At 43.4% G+C, this 23,339-nt stretch overlaps 1 protein-coding gene across 2 annotated transcripts in view; it reads left to right on the top strand.

Moving 5' to 3' along the window:
* Window positions 1-23,339, top strand: part of pde4d (phosphodiesterase 4D, cAMP-specific) — a gene marked incomplete at both ends in the record, with an annotated part of 108,866 nt that overhangs the window by 46,284 nt on the left and 39,243 nt on the right. The window contains 2 exons of one of the 2 annotated variants that reach the window (XM_084181280.1): window positions 7,272-7,360; window positions 17,808-17,999. In XM_084181280.1, coding sequence (XP_084037406.1) covers window positions 7,296-7,360; window positions 17,808-17,999 — 257 coding nt within the window. Of the gene's footprint in view, window positions 1-7,271; window positions 7,361-17,807; window positions 18,000-23,339 lie in introns of those variants that run through there. The other variant, XM_084181279.1, reaches the window with a different exon arrangement.

Below are 23,339 nucleotides of genomic sequence, written 5' to 3'. Positions count from 1 at the left end.
TTATACTACACCATGGCTGGATGTATTTATACTACACCATGGCTGGATGTATTTATACTACACCATGGCAGGATGTATTTATACTACACCATGGCTGGATGTATTTATACTACACCATGGCTGGATGTATTTATACTACACCATGGCTGGATGTATTTATACTACATCATGGCAGGATGTATTTATACTACACCATGGCAGGATGTATTTATACTACACCTTGTGTGGTATAGCTGTTGCTCTGCCATCTCTGACTTAAAATCAATGACTTTGGGCTATGCTGTATGTTAGACCTTATGTGAAGTCAGAAAGTCATGGGGTTAACTACACTACATGACAAAAAGTATGCTCGTTGCCCATTTCATGCAGCTCCCGAACAGTTATTGTGCTGATGTTGCTTCCAGAGGCAATTTGGAACTCGGTAGTGAGTGTTGCAACAGCAGACATACGATTTTTAAGCGCTACGTGCTTCAGCACTTGGCGGTCCAGTTCTTTGAGCTTGTGTGGCCTACCACTTCACGGCTGAGCCGTTGTTGCTCCTAGATGTTTCCACTTCATAATACCAGCACCTACAGTTGACCGGGGCTGCTTTAGCAGGGCAGAAATTGTACAAACTGACTTGTTGGAAAGGTGGCATCCTATGACGGTGCCACGTTGAAAGTCACTGAGCTCTTCAGTAAGGCCATTCTACTGCCAATGTTTGTCTATGGAGATCGCATGGCTGTGTGCTCGATTTTATACACCTGTCAGCAAAGGGTGTGGCTGAAATAGCCAAATCCATTAATTTGAAGGGGTGTCCACATACTTATGTATATATAGTGACCGGTAGAAGGAGTAAGGCAAGTCTATTTTCAATATACAGTACTTACAGTTAACATTGCCCCCAGTTGAATGACATCCTGTTGCATCCTGTTTTTAGGTGAATAGGCCTATTCCTTAGCTGACGTGTGTGGGTAATATCCTGCATACTGTTTCTTACATACTCTACACACATTATCTGGGGTCAGCATTGATTATGTAGAATTACAATTCATCGTGTAAGAGTGTGTGTGTGAGTGTGTTTGTGTTTGGGATTGTGTGTGTGTGTTTATTTGAGAGTGTGGGAGAGTGTGATGTGCAGCCCACAGTGGCCCCAGGCCTGTCTCCTTTCTCTCACATAACATAAAAGCGCTTCATTTGTTCTCAAGCAGCAGATGAAGCAAATGACCGCCGTATTGTCCCTCTCGAGTGGCCGGCTTCTCTTTTTCTCTCTCCCTCTTCCTTTATCGCTCCCTCTTCTCTGGCAGAACAAATACAATATCCTCTGATTGACGTCACTCTGTTGTCATTACATCCTAGACTGGTGTGTGATCTAACGACACACAATTATGCCAGGGTATGTGTGTGTGTACGTGCCTGCGCATGTGTGCTTGTTTGTGTGCATGTGTGTGTTGCTGTCATAGCCGGGCCTTATTACGGGGCTGTTGTTGTGTCTGAGACATGCATCATAAGAGCAGCACTTACCTGTCCCAGTTAGACCTTAATGAGGAGCTCTCTCTCTCTCTCTCTCTCTCTCTCTCTCTCTCTCTCTCTCTCTCTCTCTCTCTCTCTCTCTCTCTCTCTCTCTCTCTCTCTCTCTCTCTCTCTCTCTCTCTCTCTCTCTCTCTCTCTCTCTCTCTCTCTCTCTCTCTCTCTCTCTCTCTCTCTCTCTCGCTGTGTGTGTGTGTGTGTGACGAGGTTATGAGGTAATTGGGTTTGTACAGCCCTGTCAAACACATTGACCCAGTTCTGCCATGTGGTGAAAGCCTCCATGTTTGTTGACAAAACTCCCTCACGAGCCGGAGTCATACCATTTGCACGTTTACCACGTTCTCTATCTGTTTGAAAAGACATGTTGATTATAGATGTTGGCTCCAGTTGAAGCAGTCACACCGAATAAAATATGATCAAGTTAGACTTATAAGTAACAATAGATGGCTAAATTACACTTGATATTAAGTTGCAGAGATTAGGCTTCCTAGAATTCATGTTGTTACCTAGAATGTATTTTGTTGGTGCTATTCCATGCAACACAGTATTTTCACAACATTGGAGAATGGTCTCACTAACACCCTCTCCCATTTGTCTGCCTCTCTCATGGCCGTCCTCTGTTCTTTTCCCACTTACCCACTCCTCCCCTCCTCTCCTCAAATATTCCTTGTCTGCCACTCCTTCTTTTCCCTCCCTCCCTCTCTCCCTCGCTCCTCTATTATGCAAGTGGTTTTCACTTATTGAAGTTGCTTAATTGACCCTTCGCTAAGCCCCATAATTTTGGATAGCAACTGTCACTAACCACGCTAGATTGCGTTCAGCCTTGGACAAGCTCACATTTCAAACGCAAGGAAGACCATGAGGGCAGTGGCAAACACTGAGGTTTCATCAAATAATACACTGTTTAAATGGCTAAATAATGAATCAGTGCACCAGGGGTACTTGCAACTGTCATTCCTGAAATGCATAGCCTGTTGGAGTATTTTTCGAATCCGAAATTATACTTCTCTTCCATTGTTTGCTAGCTGCTTAGCTAGCTGCATTGCCCCCATTGAAAACGCTGCTAACGCTAGCTAGCTAGCTAAGTTAGCTATATCATGAATATCACTCTCATTTGCTGTCCACACCAGGATATGATTTGAGAGCACTATTTAGCTCCAAAAATGGTTAGTAGCTTTGACTGCATGCTGACACATTCAGAGCCATCCAGTGGCTGCTAGAGCTGGGAAGAAAAACAAAAAATTATCCATACCGATCACTTATCGCAGGCATTTTGCTGATATCTTTCATTACGATAAGTAGCCTATACTAGAGAAATGTAAAGTTTGAAATGAAATAAGTTTGCTAATATGGGTGATTGTTAATGGTGCAATTGATGGCTACAACCATCAAACTGTATGGCTCAGTTGGTAGAGCATGGCGCTCGATTCCTGCAGGCACCCATACGTAAAATGTATGCAGGTATGACTGTAAATCGCTTTGGATTAAAATGTCGGCTAAATGGCATATACAGTGCATTCGGAAAGTATTCAGACCCCTTGACTTTATCCACATTTTGTTACGTTACAGCCTTATTCTAAAATTGATTACATTTCCCTCATCAATCTACAAACAATACCCCATAATGACAAAGCAAAAACGGATTTGAGTAATTGTTGCAAAAAACAACAACAAAATAAACTGAAATATCACATTTACATAAGTATTCAGACCCTTTCCTCAGTACTTTGTTGACGCACCTTTGGCAGCAATTACAGCCTTGAGTCTTCTTGGGTATGACACTACAAGCTTGGCACAGCTTTATTTGTAGGGTTTCTCCCATTCTTCTCTGCAGCTCCTCTCAAGCTCAAGTCCGGACTCTGGCTGGGCCACTCAAGGACATTCAGAGACTTGTCCCGAAGCCACTCATGTGTTGTCTTGGCTGTGTGCTTAGGGTCGTTGTCCTGTTGGAAGGTGAACCTAAACTAAACGTAATAGAGCTAAGCACAGGCAAAATCCTAGAGGTAAACCTGGTTCAGTCTGCTTTCCAATAGACACTGGGAGACAAATTCAACATTCAGCAGGACAATAACCTAAAACACAAGGCCAAATATACACTGGAGTGGCTTACCAAGATTACATTAAATGAAGAATTTTAAAAATGTTGTACAATCCAGGTATGCAAAGCTCTTAAAGAGGTACCCTTTCCCTTTCCTTTCCCAAAACACATACAGCTGTAATCGCTGCCAAAGGTGATTCTAACATGTATTGACTCAGGGGGTTGAATACCACCGGGCGTGGCTGTTTCACCATGAAGGATTCCAGCTTTAAGTTACGATCAGTGGTGTAGTGCTATCATTTCTCAACACAAGTTTGTACCGACAGGTAGCCTATTGAATAATATCATAAAAAAATATGCATAAAATGCGTTCTCCAAATGCAACGTCTGCCTATGCCTATTGGCTCAAAGAACAATTCATATTTCTATTACCCTCAAACACCAAATTAGGCCCTAATTTCAATAATCACTGTCAATCGTGAATGCTAATTCTTCACGATTTACAGGTGAAATATCCAAGCTGCATCTGCATGCCAACCATTTAATCTTAATCAGTTTCATGGGAATATGCATTTAGATCTTCTTGAATGATCTAAGTAACTACTGTTTGAGCAAATTTTAGAGCAGATGGTGTTAACAAGCTACAGCCTACCTGTATTTTGTTTAAATCAAAACACATATTTAGCCTAGTGGCACGTGCGCTGTGGAGTTATGGCAGCATGAAGGAAAAAAAGTGACTATTCAACACAATCATCCTAAAATCTCATAAGAAATTAAGTGGTGATTTTGGTCTAACAGTAACGTTATACTATGCTATTATATTCGATATGTTAGGCCTATGTAGAATACTAATTAATAATTAAGTGATCTTGCTAGATATTGATTCAGTTTTGATCTAAACTTTATTAAAGGGTAGGTAGCATAAACATAACATATGGAATTGCATTAGTATACGCATCAAAAGTCCCAATGCAAAGTTACACCTCTATTTTTTATATTTTTGGAGTTATTACATCAAACCTATCAGAATTTTGAAGAATGCCCAAGTCATGTCGGAAAATATTTTTCTGGAGTGTGGTGTAATATGGAGGACCCGGCAATCCAGCCTTTTCGCTGGAACAGAAATAACTTCAAATTAAACCAAATTGTTTGCGCTCATGACTACTGGTTTCAATGTAATTTTCACCAAACTTAAAAGCAAATACTTTATGAATTTATTGTTACAAATCAACTTGCAAGGTTGCTAGCCAACTAGCCTATTACCGTTAGCCCTACTAGCCTGATAACGTTAGCCCTACCAGCCTGCTAATGTTACGTTAGCACTGAATGAGTCAGCCAGTTGCTATCAACACCTAGTTTACAGCTACATTAAAGTAAACCAACGTTTTGGAAATACATAACACCGTCTAATACAAATATCAAAGAATGTTAGCTATATGCATTTATCTTAGCCAGCAAGCTAGCCAGCCAGCTAACGTTAGCTATTTAGCCAACTAAAGTTAGCTATCAGCTTAGTTAGCCTAGCCAACCAGCACAGTTATGGTCGGCAAGCAAGAGCCCAACTACCAGAGATCAGTTATAACACAACTAACACAACTAAAACATAACCGCAGATCAAAAGAGCAGATACTGACAGATTGATGACTGGGGCCCATCCGATGGTAAGATTCAGGGAAAATCCAATAACTATAGCGAGAGAAATCCAAAATAGATAGATTACAGATGTTCATCAGCTAGTGCACTATTACTAAGCCAAGGTGGAAAAGTTACAAAACTCCCATAGCCTACTTCACAGAGAACATGTAGAAAAGTTGACAAAACAAAAAGGAGAACAGACGAGTTACTAACGTTACACAATTAGAGCACGCAGGTATGATTTTCTTTTTCGTTTTGAGCCACGGCAAAAAGGCACCAGAGCCTGCAGTGCTAATGGGTTCCCACTAGATAACACAGCCACAATGTCTGTGAAGCGCATGAGCTGTGACTAACATTAGCCAGCTTGAGCTAGCTACTGAGCTAGCATATGAAATCGGTAGCACAGAGTAGATCCTCCATATGACGTTGAGAAATAGTGGATTGTGGGTAGTTTAGAAGATATCCGGAAATAAGTTAATAGAAATGTAATAACCCAAAAACAAAGCTAAGTTTGTACTTATAGGTAACCAGATCGTGACAACAACTAAGTTACTAAGTCTTTGACCACACTGTTTGTTACATTGGTGAGTAAAAACACATGCTTCCTAGCCTTTAAACCATCACCATTCTGAGAAGTCGCAGAGTTACGCTCCGGTTCACTCCAGCAGCACTACACCGATGGTTACGATGCTCATATTATTTCTTTTTTTTTAGCTACTTTTTTGTCCTTACACCTGTAATAAGTTACTGTGGATGAACTCAATTGTAATTAATTGAAAGTTACAGTGTAATTGTGCCACATGCCACTTTGCCACTATGCTACTTCTCCAGCATGTTGTGGATATTATAACACCACTGGCGTTGTTGTTAGGTTGCTGAAGGAGTTACTGCAACCTCTCCAACCCTGCCCACCCCAACACCAACCCCCCTCAGGCTGCAGAATAGTGATGGGCATTCCGAGTCTTTTCGGTAAACCGGTCATTTGGCTCCGTTCACGTAAAGGAGCCGGCTCATTTGGCTCCCACACGGCTCTTTCAGTAGTTCAAAATGCAAAAGAATCTACCTAGAACCATGAAAAAATTGCTAATGTCAATCCCAAAAGGTAGGCTACGGTTATGTCAGATCGTGAAATGCGCGTTCAAATACATTTTTACCTGGCCAACCATGAAAAAATCAGCATGGACCAGATTGATGCACTCTCCCCACTATTTATTGTTTCTACAGTGAGGATTCACCCTCTTTAGAGAATCGTTTTGTAACTTATCTGCAGAAAAACGTTGTTTTGAGCTAAAAAAGCAGTAGTAGCATTATACAAATCAGGGAGCCAAATGAACAGCTCTTTCACTGATGCGATTCGGTTCCTGACGTTCACCAAAAATATCAGTTCAAAAAGAGCCATTAGTTCGCGAACGACCCATCACTACTGCAGGAAGGAAAGAGAGAGGAAGAGGGAAGGAGGAAGGAAGGAAGAGCAGGAGAGCTTACACACGTTGGTCACAACAAGAGAGGAAGAGAGAGGGCGAGCAAAGCAGGAGTGAGAGGAAGGGAGAGAGAAAGAAAGGCAGAGAGAGTAGAGAGAGAGAGGGGGATAGAGGCTGATCCTACACACAGTGAAGGTCTGAGAGAGAGGATTCCAGTAGTGAATAGTTTTAGTTGGGACATCAGTTGTGTGTTCTCTGACTTATCTACCAGTCTCTGTCTCTGTCTTGACCACGAGTTCTCAGGCTGGGGCACAGAAGCACTGAACACAACACGACCACAACAGGCACATTACACGACCACTCCATTGGACCGCTCCACAGGATTACTGCAGTTGGAAGAAGAGGTTGAAACACAGTCTGAAAACAATCTTATAAGAGCAGGACCGCTTTTCGAGATAAATGTAGAAGTGAAAAGTGATAGTGGTGGTATGACCACAATCTGAACACAACAGTTTGATGGGACCTGGAGGGGAACAAGTGGTAACATTGGTTTGAACACAACAGGAACACTTTCCTCTCTAGGGAGCTGTGGGTTCTGTGGTTTGACCAGAACAGGACTGTGGGGGCTGTTGTCTGGACAGGGCAGTAGCGTTCGGCAGATTCGAGGGGTGTGTGGGTGAAGAGGTCACACCATGAGTATTGTTCTGAAGCCACGATCTCGCTCCACCAGCTCTCTACGGAACACAGAAGGAATCTGGTAAACAGACACAAACTTCTACCAACCACACGCTGTCCTGTCTCTCTGTTTCTGTCTATATCTCTGTTTCTGTCTTCTCTTTCCCCCCTCTCTCTCAATCCTTGCTCTCTCTCACCCATTTCTCTCTCTGTTGTCCTGCTAATTTCCTAACTTTCTCACTCACCCCATTTTCAGTCCCCTACATTCTTACCAGCTGTTATTCCTCTTTTTAGTTATCTCTCTCTGTCCGTCATCCTGTGTAAGGCTCTGTCATTCCTCTCCATACTGTTTTCCTGCCTCTGTCTCCTGCTTGTCATCTCAACCCTCTACGTCCTCTCTCTGCCTCCCTTTTCATACGTTCTACTGTTCTCTGGTTCCTCTTCCTTCCTCTGTCTCCTTCAGGCTGTCAAGCCCTGGCCTGTCTTTTCATATTTGGTGTTTTGATTTTGACTGTGGGTTACATGGAAAGTTATTGGTTAACTACAGTAACTATGTGAGAGAGTTTTTTCTATCCTTGCACTCTATTGTACTCTGTTAGCTATACAACACACTTCAAAGAAGAGCAGGCATCCAGCATGGCTGTTTGTCTCTGTGCTGTGGTGTTTAGTTGTGCATTACTAAGTTTCCATCAGAACTCGCTGTATCAAGCCCATAAAACAGCCAAGACATTCTCTCTCACAAGGTCGTAAAGGCATTATGTAAATCATAATCTACTCTGGAATGTGTGTCAGTCACTTGCTGACGTCTCCCTAGCAGCGCCCCCAGGGTTTTCCTCTTCCATAGAATGCACCTCTGGGGGCTGCTCTCCCTGCCTACCCTCTCCTCTCCCTACTGTCTCGACTTGTCCTTGGCTCTTTCTTTTTCTCATCCCTTCTGTGCTCGCATGTTTCCTGTGAGCGTAGATCTCTGTCGAAGACTCGTTTATTTTCCCATTGTTTCACTGTGGTACTTCCAGGCTGTACTTTAGCTGAGCAGTCCAGTCCAGCCCTGAACAAATACACAGCGTGCTGGTTCCCTCCTCGACCCTGGCCTTTAGGTCACTCTGTTCTCACACAGCCTGCTAATTATCCACATAAGCTCCCAGACTGGGAGAAGGCGTGTGTGAACCGAGCACCATCATTAAAGCCATTGGGGAGTTTTCCAGCTGAATGAGGCTGCCACTGAAGGACAAGTATTATGATCAGATTAACATGTGGAAGGAGATCTCTTTAAGACAGATGTCTGCCCTGAAAGTTCAACCTGGTGGAATTCTTCATGTCATCAGTGTCAGTTAGTTAACCCCTCAACTAGATAAACATAGCTTTGTCTTAGCTGAGTACATGACTGTAGCGAGGTGGAGGATGGAAAGGAGAGAAGAGAAGGAGGAAATGTTTGTGAAATGTTAACGCTCTCCCCTTCACCTTCATTGATTGAGTGGGTGTGTGTGTGAGAGAGAGGTGCATTCCTCTGTTATCAGTAGAATAATGTAGAATATCTCCTCTTCATGGCTGACTGTATAGCAGGTTCTACCCCAAGGGAACTCTCCATTATGTCTCCCTCTGTGACATCACAATAGCTCTCCCCCTCCCAACCATGCCATGTCTTTTTGACATCCATCACAACATCTCATCTTCCATTCCACACAGCATGTCACCCTCTGTGACATCACAACCCCACAACCCCACGCCCACAGACATGCCATATGTCTTTGTGGCATCACAGAAGCCTCTGCTATTCTTCAATGTGTCGCAAACCTTTTTTTCTTATCCCCCTATTTCCATGTCAGCTAACGTTTTTTAGCTAGGTTTGTTAGCCCATAGATTTTGTTGTAATGTTTGAGTCACTCAAATATCAAATGAATACACATTAGACATGGCAAAATGTGTAGAATTGCAAGAAAATAAGCTTTAAACCTGCAAAATGTTGTCTCCGCCAACAAGAGGGGTGTGAACAGTTTGTGTCATGAACAGTGCTTGTGCCCATATAAATAGATGTGGCGTTTGCACGCGCGCAGGGGGCGCAGGATGTCCCCAAATGCTGGAAGGGGGGGCCTGAGTGAAAAGTTTGGGAACCCCTGATCTAGACCAAGCCCCTCTGCTGTTGTGGTTAATGTTCTGATGAACCTGCCGGGGAGATGTGCCAGGAATGAGTGTCAAGTGACGCAGAGATTCCCAATGGCTAGTTAGTTGGCTAGGTTGATAGCCTAACTGTTATCTACAGTAATGTGCTTATGAGTCAATATATACCAATTTAGTCTGACAATAGTTTTCTCCTGTTAGAACATGTTTGTACTCCCTTGCAACAGCAGTAGCTTATCCCAGTACTTTGCATGTGATCTGTTCTCATCTCTAGCTTCATTGAAAAGCTGGACTGGAAAGTTGGACTCGGTGGTGGAAAGTGGTCTCAGTCCTAAACATGGCGTGACCCTTTGGAAAGTGTGGACTTATAAGTTCCTGTCGAGGAGGTCTTTGAGTGTCAGAGTGATGCTCAACAGGCTGGTGTGCTGGATGTTCCAGGCCCAAAATGCTTACCGTGACCTGTCCAATAGGGACAGAGAATTCTTGTAATCGGCCGATCAGAGCTTTTATCTTTCCCAGGCCCTTTTTTACTCTTGTACTCTTAGTTGCTATGTTGCTATGTGTTCTCCCATTCATTCATAAATAGCACTAATGCATGTACAGTATGCTGGTTGTCACATGATTACTATCAGTTATGCGCTATGGTGCAGTGTGTGACGTCAGCATGTGTAGGTGATAATGACTGACTCATCTGCTCAGCATATGTTGGCCAGCTGGAGACTGACTGGGAAAACCTCTCTTAATGAGAACATGTGAGCAGTGTGCGTGTGTGTGTTTTGTATCTGATTCAGATTTATTTTACTAAATGTGCTGCTAGGGCGTTAGTGTAGGGAACAGATGGAGAACGTCATTTATCAGTCACTAAGTGAGATAGCTACTGGGGAGAGTTGAGCACTGCGTATAACAACTATATGAGGGTAGAGAGAGGGAGGGGGTACATAGAGAGATAGAGTGCAGAGAGGGGCCAGAGAGAGAGAGAGGGTGAAACAGAGCGAGAAGACAAACAGGAGAGAAAGAGAGAAATAAGACAGAGAAAGCGATGGAAGCAGGGTACAGAGTAATGAGAACAATATGTTTTCTCTTCACTCACTCATTACGTGAGCCTACCAGAGGAGCTAAATGCCTTCTATGCTCACTTCGAGGCAAGCAACACTGAACTATGCATGAGAGCACCAGCTGTTCCGGACGACTGTGTGATCACGTTCTCTGTAGCTTTTGTGAGTAAGACCTTTAGGTAAACATTCACAAGGCCGCAGGGCCAGACGGATTACCAGGACGAATTCTTAAAGCATGCGCTGACCAGCTGGCAAGTGTCTATACTGACATTTTCAACCTCTCCCTGACCCAGTCTGTAATACATACATGTTTCAAGCAGAACACTATAGTCCCTTTGCCCAAGAACACCAAGGTAACCTGTCTAAATGTGACCGACTGGCTCGATTTGGTCTTATGTAGCAAAATTTGAAATTGTGTTTTTTACATTGGATAAAAGTAGAGACTCAGAGCTAGAAAATGGTATCTCATACACTACAGTTGAGGAACAATGGGAAAGTAATTATGCTTTGAAAGTTGATAATCTGTAACCTCACCTTTGAGAAAATGGCCCTTGAATGTTTTGGTACCTACTGGAGAGCTCTTCTTTGTCTACACCCATTCAGCATCATTCACACCCTTTTAAGTATTGTGCCTCACCCATCTCTTTAAAGATTCACATGTGAGTCTATGTACTAAACAACCAAAGATTTCAAGATTAAAGGCTGGTTTATACTACGGGTGTGTTCGTACATTTAATCTGGAGTGCCAGTGTGCTCTGGGCATTCGTAAACTCAGAGCGTTGTCAGATTGACCGTTTCTAAATTCAGAACGTTTCGCTCTCGGAGCGTTCAGAGTGCACACTAGACGCTCTGGCCGAAAAGTAGGGTTGATCCGAGAGTTCTGACCTAACTAGCTAACCAACTAACATCCAAGCTAACTGGCTAATTAGTTGGTTAGCTACTTCCAGACACAAATGAGTGAACAGCTCACTCTGACCATTTTACATGCCCTAGCAGAGCTGGTTAGGCTGTTTTTATGTTATCCAGAGCATTGGTGACCGTAACTGTGCTGCTCGCAATAATTTAATTACGCTTTTTTGCCAACGTTTACTGACACCGGCCATATTCAATAGGTGTTGAGCATTCATAATTTGTCAGTTATTCTGCACTCTGGCACACTCAGACGAGAGTGCTCTGAAATCGGAGTAGATTACCAGTTACGTCTATCGACAGTTGTCACAGTGACATAAACATTCTATTGAAATAGTTACTTGCATAGTGGAATCTTTTCTTTAGACATGTAGCTAGCTAGCTAAACAATTAACCATAATCCCAACTCATAACGTTACTACCCAGCATGAATCTGCAGGTAGCTAACCAACCAGGTTCAGTGTTAGCTAGCTAACATTAGGCTATAACTCGGAATGCAAGTGGCTCTGAGATACGAATAATATTACTACACAGATCATACACGTAAAGTTAGCTAGCTAGCGAGCCAGCAAACATTAGCTAGCTAGCTAACAGTGCACTTTAACTTGAAATGAAAACGACTTTCTGACAAAATTAGAAACATGTCATATCTGAAAATGTAGCTAGCTAGACTATCTTACCTGTATTCATGGCGGACGCTTCTCCCTCTCTGTCACGGATGCCATGGTTGCCCTTAGTTTGAAGATGTAATCCGGAGACAGGTGTTTTATACAACAGCCTTCTGTGTGTTCTCTTTTCGACTCCGTCTGCATATTTGCAATCAAACGCCAGAATGTTCTACATCTCCTTAGCTATCATACTCTAATTCCACTGATTTCAAAACTCTGTCCTCCAGAAAGTGGAGAGCAACACTTATGCAGTTCTACTACGTGATATCTTTCAAAAAAGCAGCGTTAGAAAGGATTACCTACACATACTTATCAGCTCATATTATAGACAGAACCATGCTACATGGCAGACCAATCCGAACTCATCTCTCAGCATGTCCAGCCCACTCATTATCTCAGCCAATCATGGCTAGCGGGAAGGTTGCTGTCTTTTTCCATGGCTAAATCAACTATGCTCGTAATTTAACAATTGTATTCGTATTTACAGATGGCATACAAGTTTGTTATTAAGGCACATGAAAGTTCACATGTTCCAGAAGGCATTTCTGCCAAAAAACGCAAGTTTACGTTCAGATGGCGCTCCTGTGAAGTAGTGACGCGCGACATACGCCTAGTTTCCTGAAACAAGTCACAAATGACTATTGCCCCGTAGCACTCACATCCTTAGCCATGAAATGCCTTGAAAGGCATTGGCTTACATTAACACCATAATCCCAGACACCCTGGACCCACTCCAATTCACATACCACCCCAACAGATCCACAGATGCACCGCACACTGCCCTTTTCCACCTGGACAAGAGGAAGGCCCTAAAAATGGTGAAGACTCCAGCCACCCAATTCATAGACTGTTCTCTCTGCTACCGCACGGCAAGCGGTACTGATGCACCAAGTCTGGAACTAACAGGACCCTAAACAGCTTCTACCCCCAAGCCATAAGACTGATAAATAGTTAGTTAACCAAATATCTACCTCGACAAATACTTTTCTGACTCATCACTGTTTATTATCTGTCACTTTATTCCTAGTTATATGTACATATCTACATCAATAACCTCATACCCATGAACATCGACTCGGTACTGGTACCCCGTATATATAGCCAAGTTATCATTACTAATTTTGTATTTATTATTACGTTTATTATTACGTGTTTTCTCTATTTTCTTTCTCTCTGCATTGTTGGGAAGGGCCCGTAAGTAAGCATTTCACTGTTAGTCTACACCTGTTGTTTATGAAGCACCTGTTGTTTATGAAGCAAAATTGTATTTGATTAATTAGGCACGAGGCCAAACTGGCACATTTTCCATCCAATGGTCAGAGTAGTTAGGCCCTACCTTCTCAGTGCCTCTCCGCCTCACAGGCCCTGCCTGCTCAGCCTCTCAGGCCCTGCCTCTAAGGCCTCTCTGTCTCTGTTTCCCAGGACCTGCCTCTCAGACTCCCAGGCCCTGGCTCTTAGGCCCTGCCTCTTAGGCCCTGCCTCTTAGCCTATCTCACTCTCTGCTTCTCAGGCCCTGCCTCTCTTCCTCTAATGGAGAAAACACATTGCACCGAATTACGGTCTGCCGTTCGTCTGCTGTTCGTTCGCCGTTCGTTCGCTTGCTGACTACGCAATGTGTTTTAGGGACCACCCGCCGGTGAGCATCTGACTGCCGAAATGTTTGGCTGTTTCTACATGTAGAATCGGTTTGCACTCAGTTTACAAATTACAGCCAGCATTCTGTTCAGAGGTGCTAAGTACTCTCTGCCGGCAAACTCTACCGGTGTGTCCGTGCCTCAAGGGCTCTCTGTCTCTCAGGCTCTGCTTCTCTGCCTCCCGGGCCCTGCTTATCGGCCTCTGGCTCTCTGCGTCTCAGACCTTGCCTCTCTGCCTCTCAGGCACTGTCTCTCAGCCTCGTAGGCCCTGCCTGCTCGGTCCGCTGGGCCAACACTGGGCTGAGGAGATCACATACTGATAACCACATGATTACCCATGATTCAAAAAAATATGGAATGTCATGTGTTCTTTAGGCGTTCTTGAGCAGAGCACATCCTAAGATGCTTCCCAGGTGCTGGATTGAGTGAACAGTTCAAAGAAGGCAAAGTTTTGACATGCAATGGGTCTTATTGGTAGTTATGTCCTTTGTGATGCAAATGATAACGCCAGAACATAATTCCTGCTTGTAGGAATACATGTAACCTATTAATTGTCCCCCACGATGAAGTCGAGGATGGGGACTGTGGATCTGTCTCGTCCGTCTGTGATAATCCTGACCCGATTTTGACGAAACTTGGGTGAATTATGCGTCTTAGCCAGATGCTGGATGATAAACGTTCACGTGGGCGTGGTCTGGAACATAAATGCATATACATCTGTCAAGGATATTCATATTGTAACACAATTTGGTACACATGTTGCAAACACTGTCAAGACTCAACATATGCACGAATATTGTTTACTGTTGCCTTGTTTCTTGTGGTCATGGTAGGAACCCAGTGTGTGAATGGTTTGGGGAGGTGTGTCAAACTGTTGCATCAGTTGGCATTGTTAGCATATTTCATGTGGATTCCCAGAACCATCTCAGTCCCATCACAGTGACTCTCTTGGACATATTCTAACTGAATGTCATTAATGACAAATGCACTTGGTCTGGACTGTTGTTTGTCACAGCAGATGTATATTCAGGAGTGTGAAAGCTGTGGTCTGTAACAATGTCCCATTTACAACAGGGTCAAGGGCAGGTGTGTAGTGTGACCTACAGTTGAAGTCGGAAGTTTACATACACCTTTGCCAAATGCATTTAAACTCAGTTTTTCACAATTCCTGACATGTAATCCCAGTTAGGATCACCACTTTATTTTAAGAATGTGAAATGTCAGAATAATAGTAGAGAGGATGATTTATTTCAGCTTTTATTTCTTTCATCACATTCCCAGTGGGTCAGAAGTTTACATACACTCAATTAGTATTTGGTAGCATTGCCTTTAAATTGTTTAACTTGGGTCAAACGTTTCGGGTAGTCTTCCACAAGCTTCCCACAATAAGTTGGGTGAATTTTGGCCCATTCCTCCTGACAGAGCTGGTCAGGTTTGTCAGGTTTGTAGGCCTCCTTGCTCGCACACGCTTTTTCAGTTCTGCCCACACATTTTCTATAGGATTGAGGTCTTTTTGATGGCCACTCCAATACCTTGACTTTGTTGTCGTTAAGCCATTTTGCCACAACTTTGGAAGTATGCTTGGGGTCATTGTCCATTTGGAAGACACATTTGCAACCAAGCTTTAACTTCCTGACTGATGTATATATCCACATAATTTTCCTTCCTCATGATGCCATCTATTTTGTGAAGTGCACCAGTCCCTCCTGCAGCAAAGCACCCCCACAGCATGATGCTGCCACCCCTTGCTTCACAGTTGGGAAGGTGTTCCTCGGCTTGCAAGCAGCCCCCTTTTTCCTCCAAACATAATGATGGTCATTATGGCCAAACAGTTCTATTTTTGTTTCATCAGACCAGAGGACATTTCTCCAAAAAGTGCACTATGTAGGGAATAGGGTGCCATTTGAGACGCAGCCCTGGACTCCAGTGATAGATAATGTCTCTATCTCTAGCACCTACTGGCATATTGCGTTTCACATATGGGGGCTACAACCACATGGCTGTAGTGAAGAAGGGGAGTGTGCTGTGTGTGTGTGTGTGTGTGTGTGTGTGTGTGTGTGTGTGTGTGTGTGTGTGTGTGTGTGTGTGTGTGTGTGTGTGTGTGTGTGTGTGTGAGAGAGAGAGATAGACATGCTGTGGTATGCAGTGTTATGTAGAGCAGCACCTATAATGCATGTCTCCAGTTGTGTGTATGTGTCAGGCTAAACCATGGCCTGGTGCAGTGATATGACCCAGGGGGGAAAGAGTGTAGGCAGCAGGCCCTGATACACATACAGATGCTTCTGCCTCACTCGCCTAGCTAACACCCCCAAACACCAATCCTTTCCCACCCCCATCTCTCTCCAACGCTCGCTCTGTGAAAATACATTTGCCCCTTCACATCCATTTTATATGGTTTCCATTAAGCTACTACTTATACCTTGCAATTATGAATGCATGTGTGTCTCAATGACCTTGGTTTTATGAAAGGAGCAGGAGCATGGGAGAAAATACTTAGTGAAGTACACCACAGTAAAATCACAATGGCTAGGGTGCTATAGCTGTGTGCTAGATTGGAATATGTGACTTGATAATAGTCCTTTTTTCTTAGTGGCATTTTAATAAGCTAGCTGAATCTCATGATATGTAATCAGTCCCACAGGGTTCTATTACGGAAGCCTACAGTAAACACAGATTTAATCAGGGTTGATGTAATGTATTTCAAACAATAAGAATGTTCATTAACGTCAGAATCTGTAGTTGGATGTAAACACTTGCCGTAGGGTCAAAGAGAGGAGCTATTCATCCGGAGCATTTAGGAAATATGCTGTTCTGTGTTTTTAGGATTTTAAGGGCTGACAGAGTGCTTACTGTGCTGTACCCATGCATAGCCACAACAACACGTCATGAACACTCACAGTGACGAACACACACAGACACAGCTGACGCAGTCAACTCAGCTCACACTGTTCCCTCCACCACACACACATGCACACACACACACACACACACACACACACACAGACACACACACACAGACACACACACATATACACACACACATTTACACACACACACACACAGACACACACATTCTCACACACACACACACACACACACACACACACACACACACACACACACACACATATACACACACACACACACACACACATATACACACACACATATACACACACACACACACACACACACACATATACACACACACACACACACACATATACACACACACACATACACACACACACACACACACACACACACACACACACACACACACACACACATATACACACACACACACACAGACACAGAAACAGACACTCACACACACACACACACACACACACACACATATACACACACACACACATTTACACACACACACACACACAGACACAGACACTCACACACACACACACACACACACACACACACACACATATACACACACACACATATACACACACACACATACACACACACACACACACAGAGACACAGACACAGACACAGACACAGACACAGACACAGACACAGACACAGACACAGACACAGACACTCACACACACACACTGTACAGATTAGCAGGGGCTCCCCTATCAGCTCCACAGCGGATCCTATAGGATTATCACCACAGCTATTTTCATCACAAAGCTGACACTAGGGATGATGATGATAGGGATAGTGATGATGAAGATGTGTCTGGTGCTACGTAGAGGGGAATCCCTTCACCTGGAGGATGATTAGAGCCAGGTCTGGTTACCCATGTAACAGGTCAGGTAAACCTGGGTGACAGGGGTAATCCCTGTTATGAGGATCATCTGGGGGACACTAAGGAACGGTGACATCAAAGGGGGATTGCATTATTGTCCTAGGTGGTGATGACCCAATGAGTCATTGTCCTTATCAGAGCTGTGTTACAGTACTGGCTTGTGCTACAGTTACCATATAAAGGCTTTTGGATATTCTTGTGGCTGTTTGAAATAATGTTTTGAATCCTAAGCAAGCTGCTGCTCAATGTTCTTTGCAGTACAAATAAACATAAAGACAGACAGGCATCCTATGTTTCTAACACCCACACACTGTTTCATGATTATGTCTAATGTTTCCTCTCTCTCTCTCCGGTTGTTGTCTGACAGTTTCGATGTGGACAACGGCACATCATCGGGGCGTAGCCCGCTGGACCCCATGGCCAGCCCGGGGTCTGGGCTCATACTGCAGGGCAACTTTGTCCACAGTCAGCGGAGAGAGTCCTTCCTCTACCGCTCCGACTCGGACTACGAACTGTCGCCCAAGTCCATGTCCAGAAACTCCTCCATCGCCAGCGACATGTGAGTTTTTTCTCTCTCCAACTGTCTCTCTTTTCTCATTCAATCTCTCGTTCTTTCTTGTTGTCTTTCACTCGGTCATAGCTCACCTATTGCCGCCCCCCCCTCTCTCGCTGAAGAGATGGAGTGTTTTCAAAGGTGTGGTGGGTGATATGATGTGATAGCTGTCTGTGTACTTGTTGTCCCTTCCCAGGTCTCTGTTTGATTGACAGCTAATGCTGAGGTGTCACATCTCTATTCGAAGCCCTTTTCCCTTAGCATTAGGGGAAAGCAAATCTTACAGTTGCAGGACAGTTAGCTGTAGTGCCCTGAGTGCAAACCTTGAGAATGTGAATGCCTTGCATTCCTCAGTTAGTTGTGTTTGGTAAAAAATTTGAATACCCTATTTTGAAGTATTGCCATTGAGTCACCAAGATACTCGTTATCCCCTAGGTGACAAAATCAATACACACATAAAAGGTTTCCAATGTGCTTCAGCTCAATTTCTGCCTCTCTTCTCCAAGCTTTAGTGATGCACACACATGTAATGTGAGCAGTGAGCACACACACATACACACACACACACAGATTAGTTACCATTGAAGTGTATTAGTACATAGCTGTGTAACAATGCAATCAAATCTCTACCCCTTACCAAGATGACTATCCAGTTACGCTCCAACATAAAATTATGTATTGACTGGAGACAGTGTATCTCCATTCAGTCTGTAGTAAGGAGGAGTAGCATTTTCTGAGGTAGCCATATCCCTCCGGTCTCTCCCTGTCACTATGTCTGAGACCCAAATGGCACCCTATTCTCCATGTAGTGCACTACTTTTGTTTACCCCCATAGGGCTCTGTTCATAAGTAGTGCACTATGAAAGAAATAGGTTTCCATTCTGGACGCACCCTATGATAAGTTGTGTTCGAATACCCATACTAATATACTGTATACTACATACTTAATACTACATACTGTATACTATTAGTTTAGTATACATTTTAGTATACTGTAAACGAACGGTATCCTTTCAGTTGAGCATACTAGCGCTTCGCCTGTCTTCCCAGAAGTTGATGCTGTTGCTATGCAACATTTTACGATTTCGGGTGTGTTCGTAAATTCAATCTGGAGTGCCAGAGGGTGTTCGTAAATTCAGAGCATTTCATTGTCGGAGCACGTTACTGGAATCTCTGGCCAAGGAGTTGGGTTCATTCAAGCATTCTGACCTCACAACGGCAGTCAAGCACCCACGCTAACTGGCTAACGTTGGCTAGCTATTTCCAGACACCTCACTCTGACCATTTTACTTGCCCTAGCAGAGCTGGTTAGGCTGTTTTCGTGTTATCCAGAGTGTTGGTGACTCTAACTGTGCTGCTTGCAACAATTTAATTACGAATTTTTTTGCCGACGTTTACTGACACTGGCCATATATTCAACGGGTGTTGAGCGTTCATAAATTCATAAGTTATTCTGCTCTCTGGCACACTCAGACGAGAGTGCTCTGAAATCGGAGTAGATAGCCAGAATTAACAATGTCCATTGAGAACGCACAACGACTATACCACTTAGCTAAGAATGACGTGAATAATCAAGTCAATAAACGTTGGGTAGTTAGTTTGATTATAGTTAAAATACTGCCTGGCAAGTTTGATGTATTAGTAGTCAACTAACGTTAGGTAACTAGCTAACATACCGGTACATACTGCTGTAATGCTATGCGGTTCGTAACGATAGCGTAGCTAACAAATTGTCAGCCAACATAACGTGTATCATAACTTATTTGAAAAGTCATTACTTTATTACATTGTTCAACATTTTCTTAACATTTGTCATAATTAGTTAAAGCAATGAATTTGTATCCGCTCTCGTTGGACTTTGGCTGCATATTTTCCGCCATTTTCTTCAAATCTGAAAACGTTGTGAAGCCACACCCATTTTCTAAAGAATTGCATTATGGGCCCTAAAAACACGGAAATAGTGTCCACTGCTTGTATACGTATTTTGGCAAATTTAGTACGACATCCGGGAACTTTGGCATACTAACTATATCTATACTGTGACCTATGTACTACATACTCAATTTACGTCACAAATAGTACAAATAGTGCGGTTAGTATGAGTATTCGAACACAGCTATAGTGTATGAATGACCCTGCTTTAGTTTAACCTCCCATCAGAATACCACACTAAAATCACCCTGATTCTCTAAATGGTATTGACCACAAGTTCACAATATGTATTGTTTTGTTATTGTCACATACACCGGATAGGTGCAGTGAAATTTGTTTTTTTACGGGGTGGGCCAGCCATAGTAGGCAGCTCCTCACCAGGTTGTATGTGACATGATGTTCATACGGAGTCCCTTTACTTTTCCCAGTTGCCACACTGTGGTTCTAAGGAAGGTGGAATGGGTGGACAATTGTTCCAGTAAACCCAGTTACTGTACAGAGTGTTACTCTGTAGGCCAACCGTTACACTGGGGCTTATCATTGACCTGCAGTAAATTATGAAACAGATGTATTTACTATCTAACATGAAGGCTAAACATTGTATATTCTATATAAAAAAACTGACAGTCTTTGATGGACTAAATTACAATCTATTCTTGGAAAAGACATCGAGACCATAGATGTCCCTAAGGAAATAATTTACTTGCAGAATCTTTTAGAAATGTCCCTTGTGCCTCTTTATGTGAACAGTTATGTCTGCAGATATATAAAAAAAATATATATAGAACGTCTCATGCTGGGTACTAGCGAACCGAGACCAGTGTTGGTGGCTGGGGAAAGGGAAGAGAGGATGAAAGGGAGGCTGGAATGCAACCTCTCACCTAATCTCTCTCTCCCCCCTCCCTTTCTCTCATTCTCTCATTCTCTCATTCTCTCATTCTCTCTCTCTCTCTCTCTCTCTCTCGCTCCCCTCCCTTTCTCTGTCTCTCTCCCCTCTCTCTCTCTCTCTCTCTCTTTCATCTTCGTTTTTGAGAATTATTTTCCCCCTCACTGAAAAGCTACAATTTATACACTGAGTGTACAAAACATTAAGAACACCTGCGCTTTCCATGACGTAGACTGACCAGGTGAATCCAGGTGAAAGCTATGATCCCTTATTGATGTCACTTGTTCAATCCACTTCAATCAGTGTAGATGAAGGGGAGGAGACAGGTTAAAGAAGGATTTGTAAGCCTTGAGACAATTGAGACATGGATTGTGTATGTGTGCCCTTCAGAGGGTGAATGGGCAAGACAAAATATTTAAGTGCCTTTGAACAGGGTATAGTAGTAGGTGCCAGGTGCACCGGTATGTGTCTAGAACTGCAACACTGCTGGGTTTTGCACACTCAACAGTTTCCCGTGTGTATCAAGAGTGGTCCACCACCCAAAGGACATCCAGCCAACTAGACACAACTGTGGGAAGCATTGGTGTCAACATGGGCCAGCATCCCTGTGGAACAATTTCGACACCTTGTACATTTTTACATTTTAGTCATTTAGCAGATGCAGTGCATTAGACCACTGCGCCACACGGGAGTCCATGCGCCAATTAATTGAGGCATCTCAATATTATGAAGCTGTTCTTAATGTTTTGTACATCAATAATGTTAGGGAGAAAAAGAGGAGTGAGGGTAGCACTAGTGTTATGTTTTTCATTGTTGTTCAAGACAAGAAAATCAATAAATATAGCCCACATGGTCTGTCCTTGCAATTGTCTGGCCAGTCTCCCCAAGGATGATGATAATGTTTGGTTGTGTAGAGGGTGTGTTAAGGTCATGTGAATGTCATCTCTAATGAATTGTACTATAGAATTCAATGAATGACGCCAATAGAGGTTTATGTCATCAATAACTCCCATGAACTATGGCCTTAGTCATCAATGATTGAGTACTAAGGTTAATGTAATCTTACACACTCACCCTGGTACAAGTAACAGCACAGCGACTGCCTCTACAATAGTTTACTAGTTTATCTCTATGACCATAACTACTACTGCTACTAATGAAATGCCAATGATATAATGGTGTACACAACCTTGGAGCAGGTGTTTTTAATTTTTTTGTCTCTCTCTTAAGGCTTCTGCATGCTTTGGTTTGGCTAACACCTAGCTGAACTCGGCTAGGCGAACCGAACAAGTGTGCTCACTTACTCCCTTAAAAGAGCTTCGCTTGAAAAACAATAAAAAGGCGCCAATAGTACTCTGTCCATCTTGAGACGCCTTAGCCAAAACTTCCTTAAAACAGTCAGAATTCATCTAAGATAACTCAAGAAATCTATCATTAACTTTTACTTCTTTGCCGAGATCTTAGTTGTGCTATTTTACATCTAACTAAGATGTTTGGTGCAGTATTTCTCAAGTGAAAAATGTGCATAAAAACAAGTTGTCTATTGTTGAAAGACAACAAACACTTAATTGAAGAATCCCTACTGTTGACCAATCACCGACGAAGGGGTGTAGACTTAGGCTTCAGAACTTCGGCTTGCCTCGAGAAAAAACACTTGCTCCATGCAAGATCTCACCTCGTGGGGCATCAATGATCATGAGGAAGGTGAGGGATCAGCCCAGAACTACACGGCAGGACCTGGTCAATGACCTGAAGAGAGCTGGGACCACAGTCTCAAAGAAAACCATTTGTAACACACTACGCCGTCATGGATTAAAATCCTGCAGCGCACGCAAGGTCCCCCTGCTCAAGCCAGCGCATGTCCAGGCACGTCTGAAGTTTGCCAATGACCATCTGGATGATCCAGAGGAGGAATGGGAGAAGGTCATGTGGTCTGATGAGACAAAAATAGAGCTTTTTGGTCTAAACTCCACTCGCTGTGTTTGGAGGAAGAAGAAGGATGAGTACAACCCCAAGAACACCATCCCAACCGTGAAGCATGGAGGTGGAAACATCATTCTTTGGGGATGCTTTTCTGCAAAGGGGACAGGACGACTGCACCGTATTGAGGGGAGGATGGATTGGGCCATGTATCGCGAGATCTTGGCCAACAACCTCCTTCCCTCAGTAAGAGCATAGAAGATGGGTCGTGGCTGGGTCTTCCAGCATGACAACGACCCGAAACACACAGCCAGGGCAACTAAGGAGTGGCTCCGTAAGAAGCATCTCAAGGTCCTGGAGTGGCCTAGCCAGTCTCCAGACCTGAACCCAATAGAAAATCTTTGGAGGGAGCTGAAAGTCCGTATTGCCCAGCGACAGCCCCGAAACCTGAAGGATCTGGAGAAGGTCTGTATGGAGGAGTGGGCCAAAATCCCTGCTGTAGTGTGTGCAAACCTGGTCAAGACCTACAGGAAACGTATGATCTCTGTAATTGCAAACAAAGGTTTCTGTACCAAATATTAAGTTCTGCTTTTCTGATGTATCAAATA

Source organism: Coregonus lavaretus, assembly GCF_964263955.1.
Source record: "Coregonus lavaretus genome assembly, chromosome: 17".
In the NCBI taxonomy this organism is placed as follows: domain Eukaryota; kingdom Metazoa; phylum Chordata; class Actinopteri; order Salmoniformes; family Salmonidae; genus Coregonus; species Coregonus lavaretus.
Note: the sequence above shows the minus strand (reverse complement) of the source record. Positions and strands in the feature narration are given on the sequence as shown.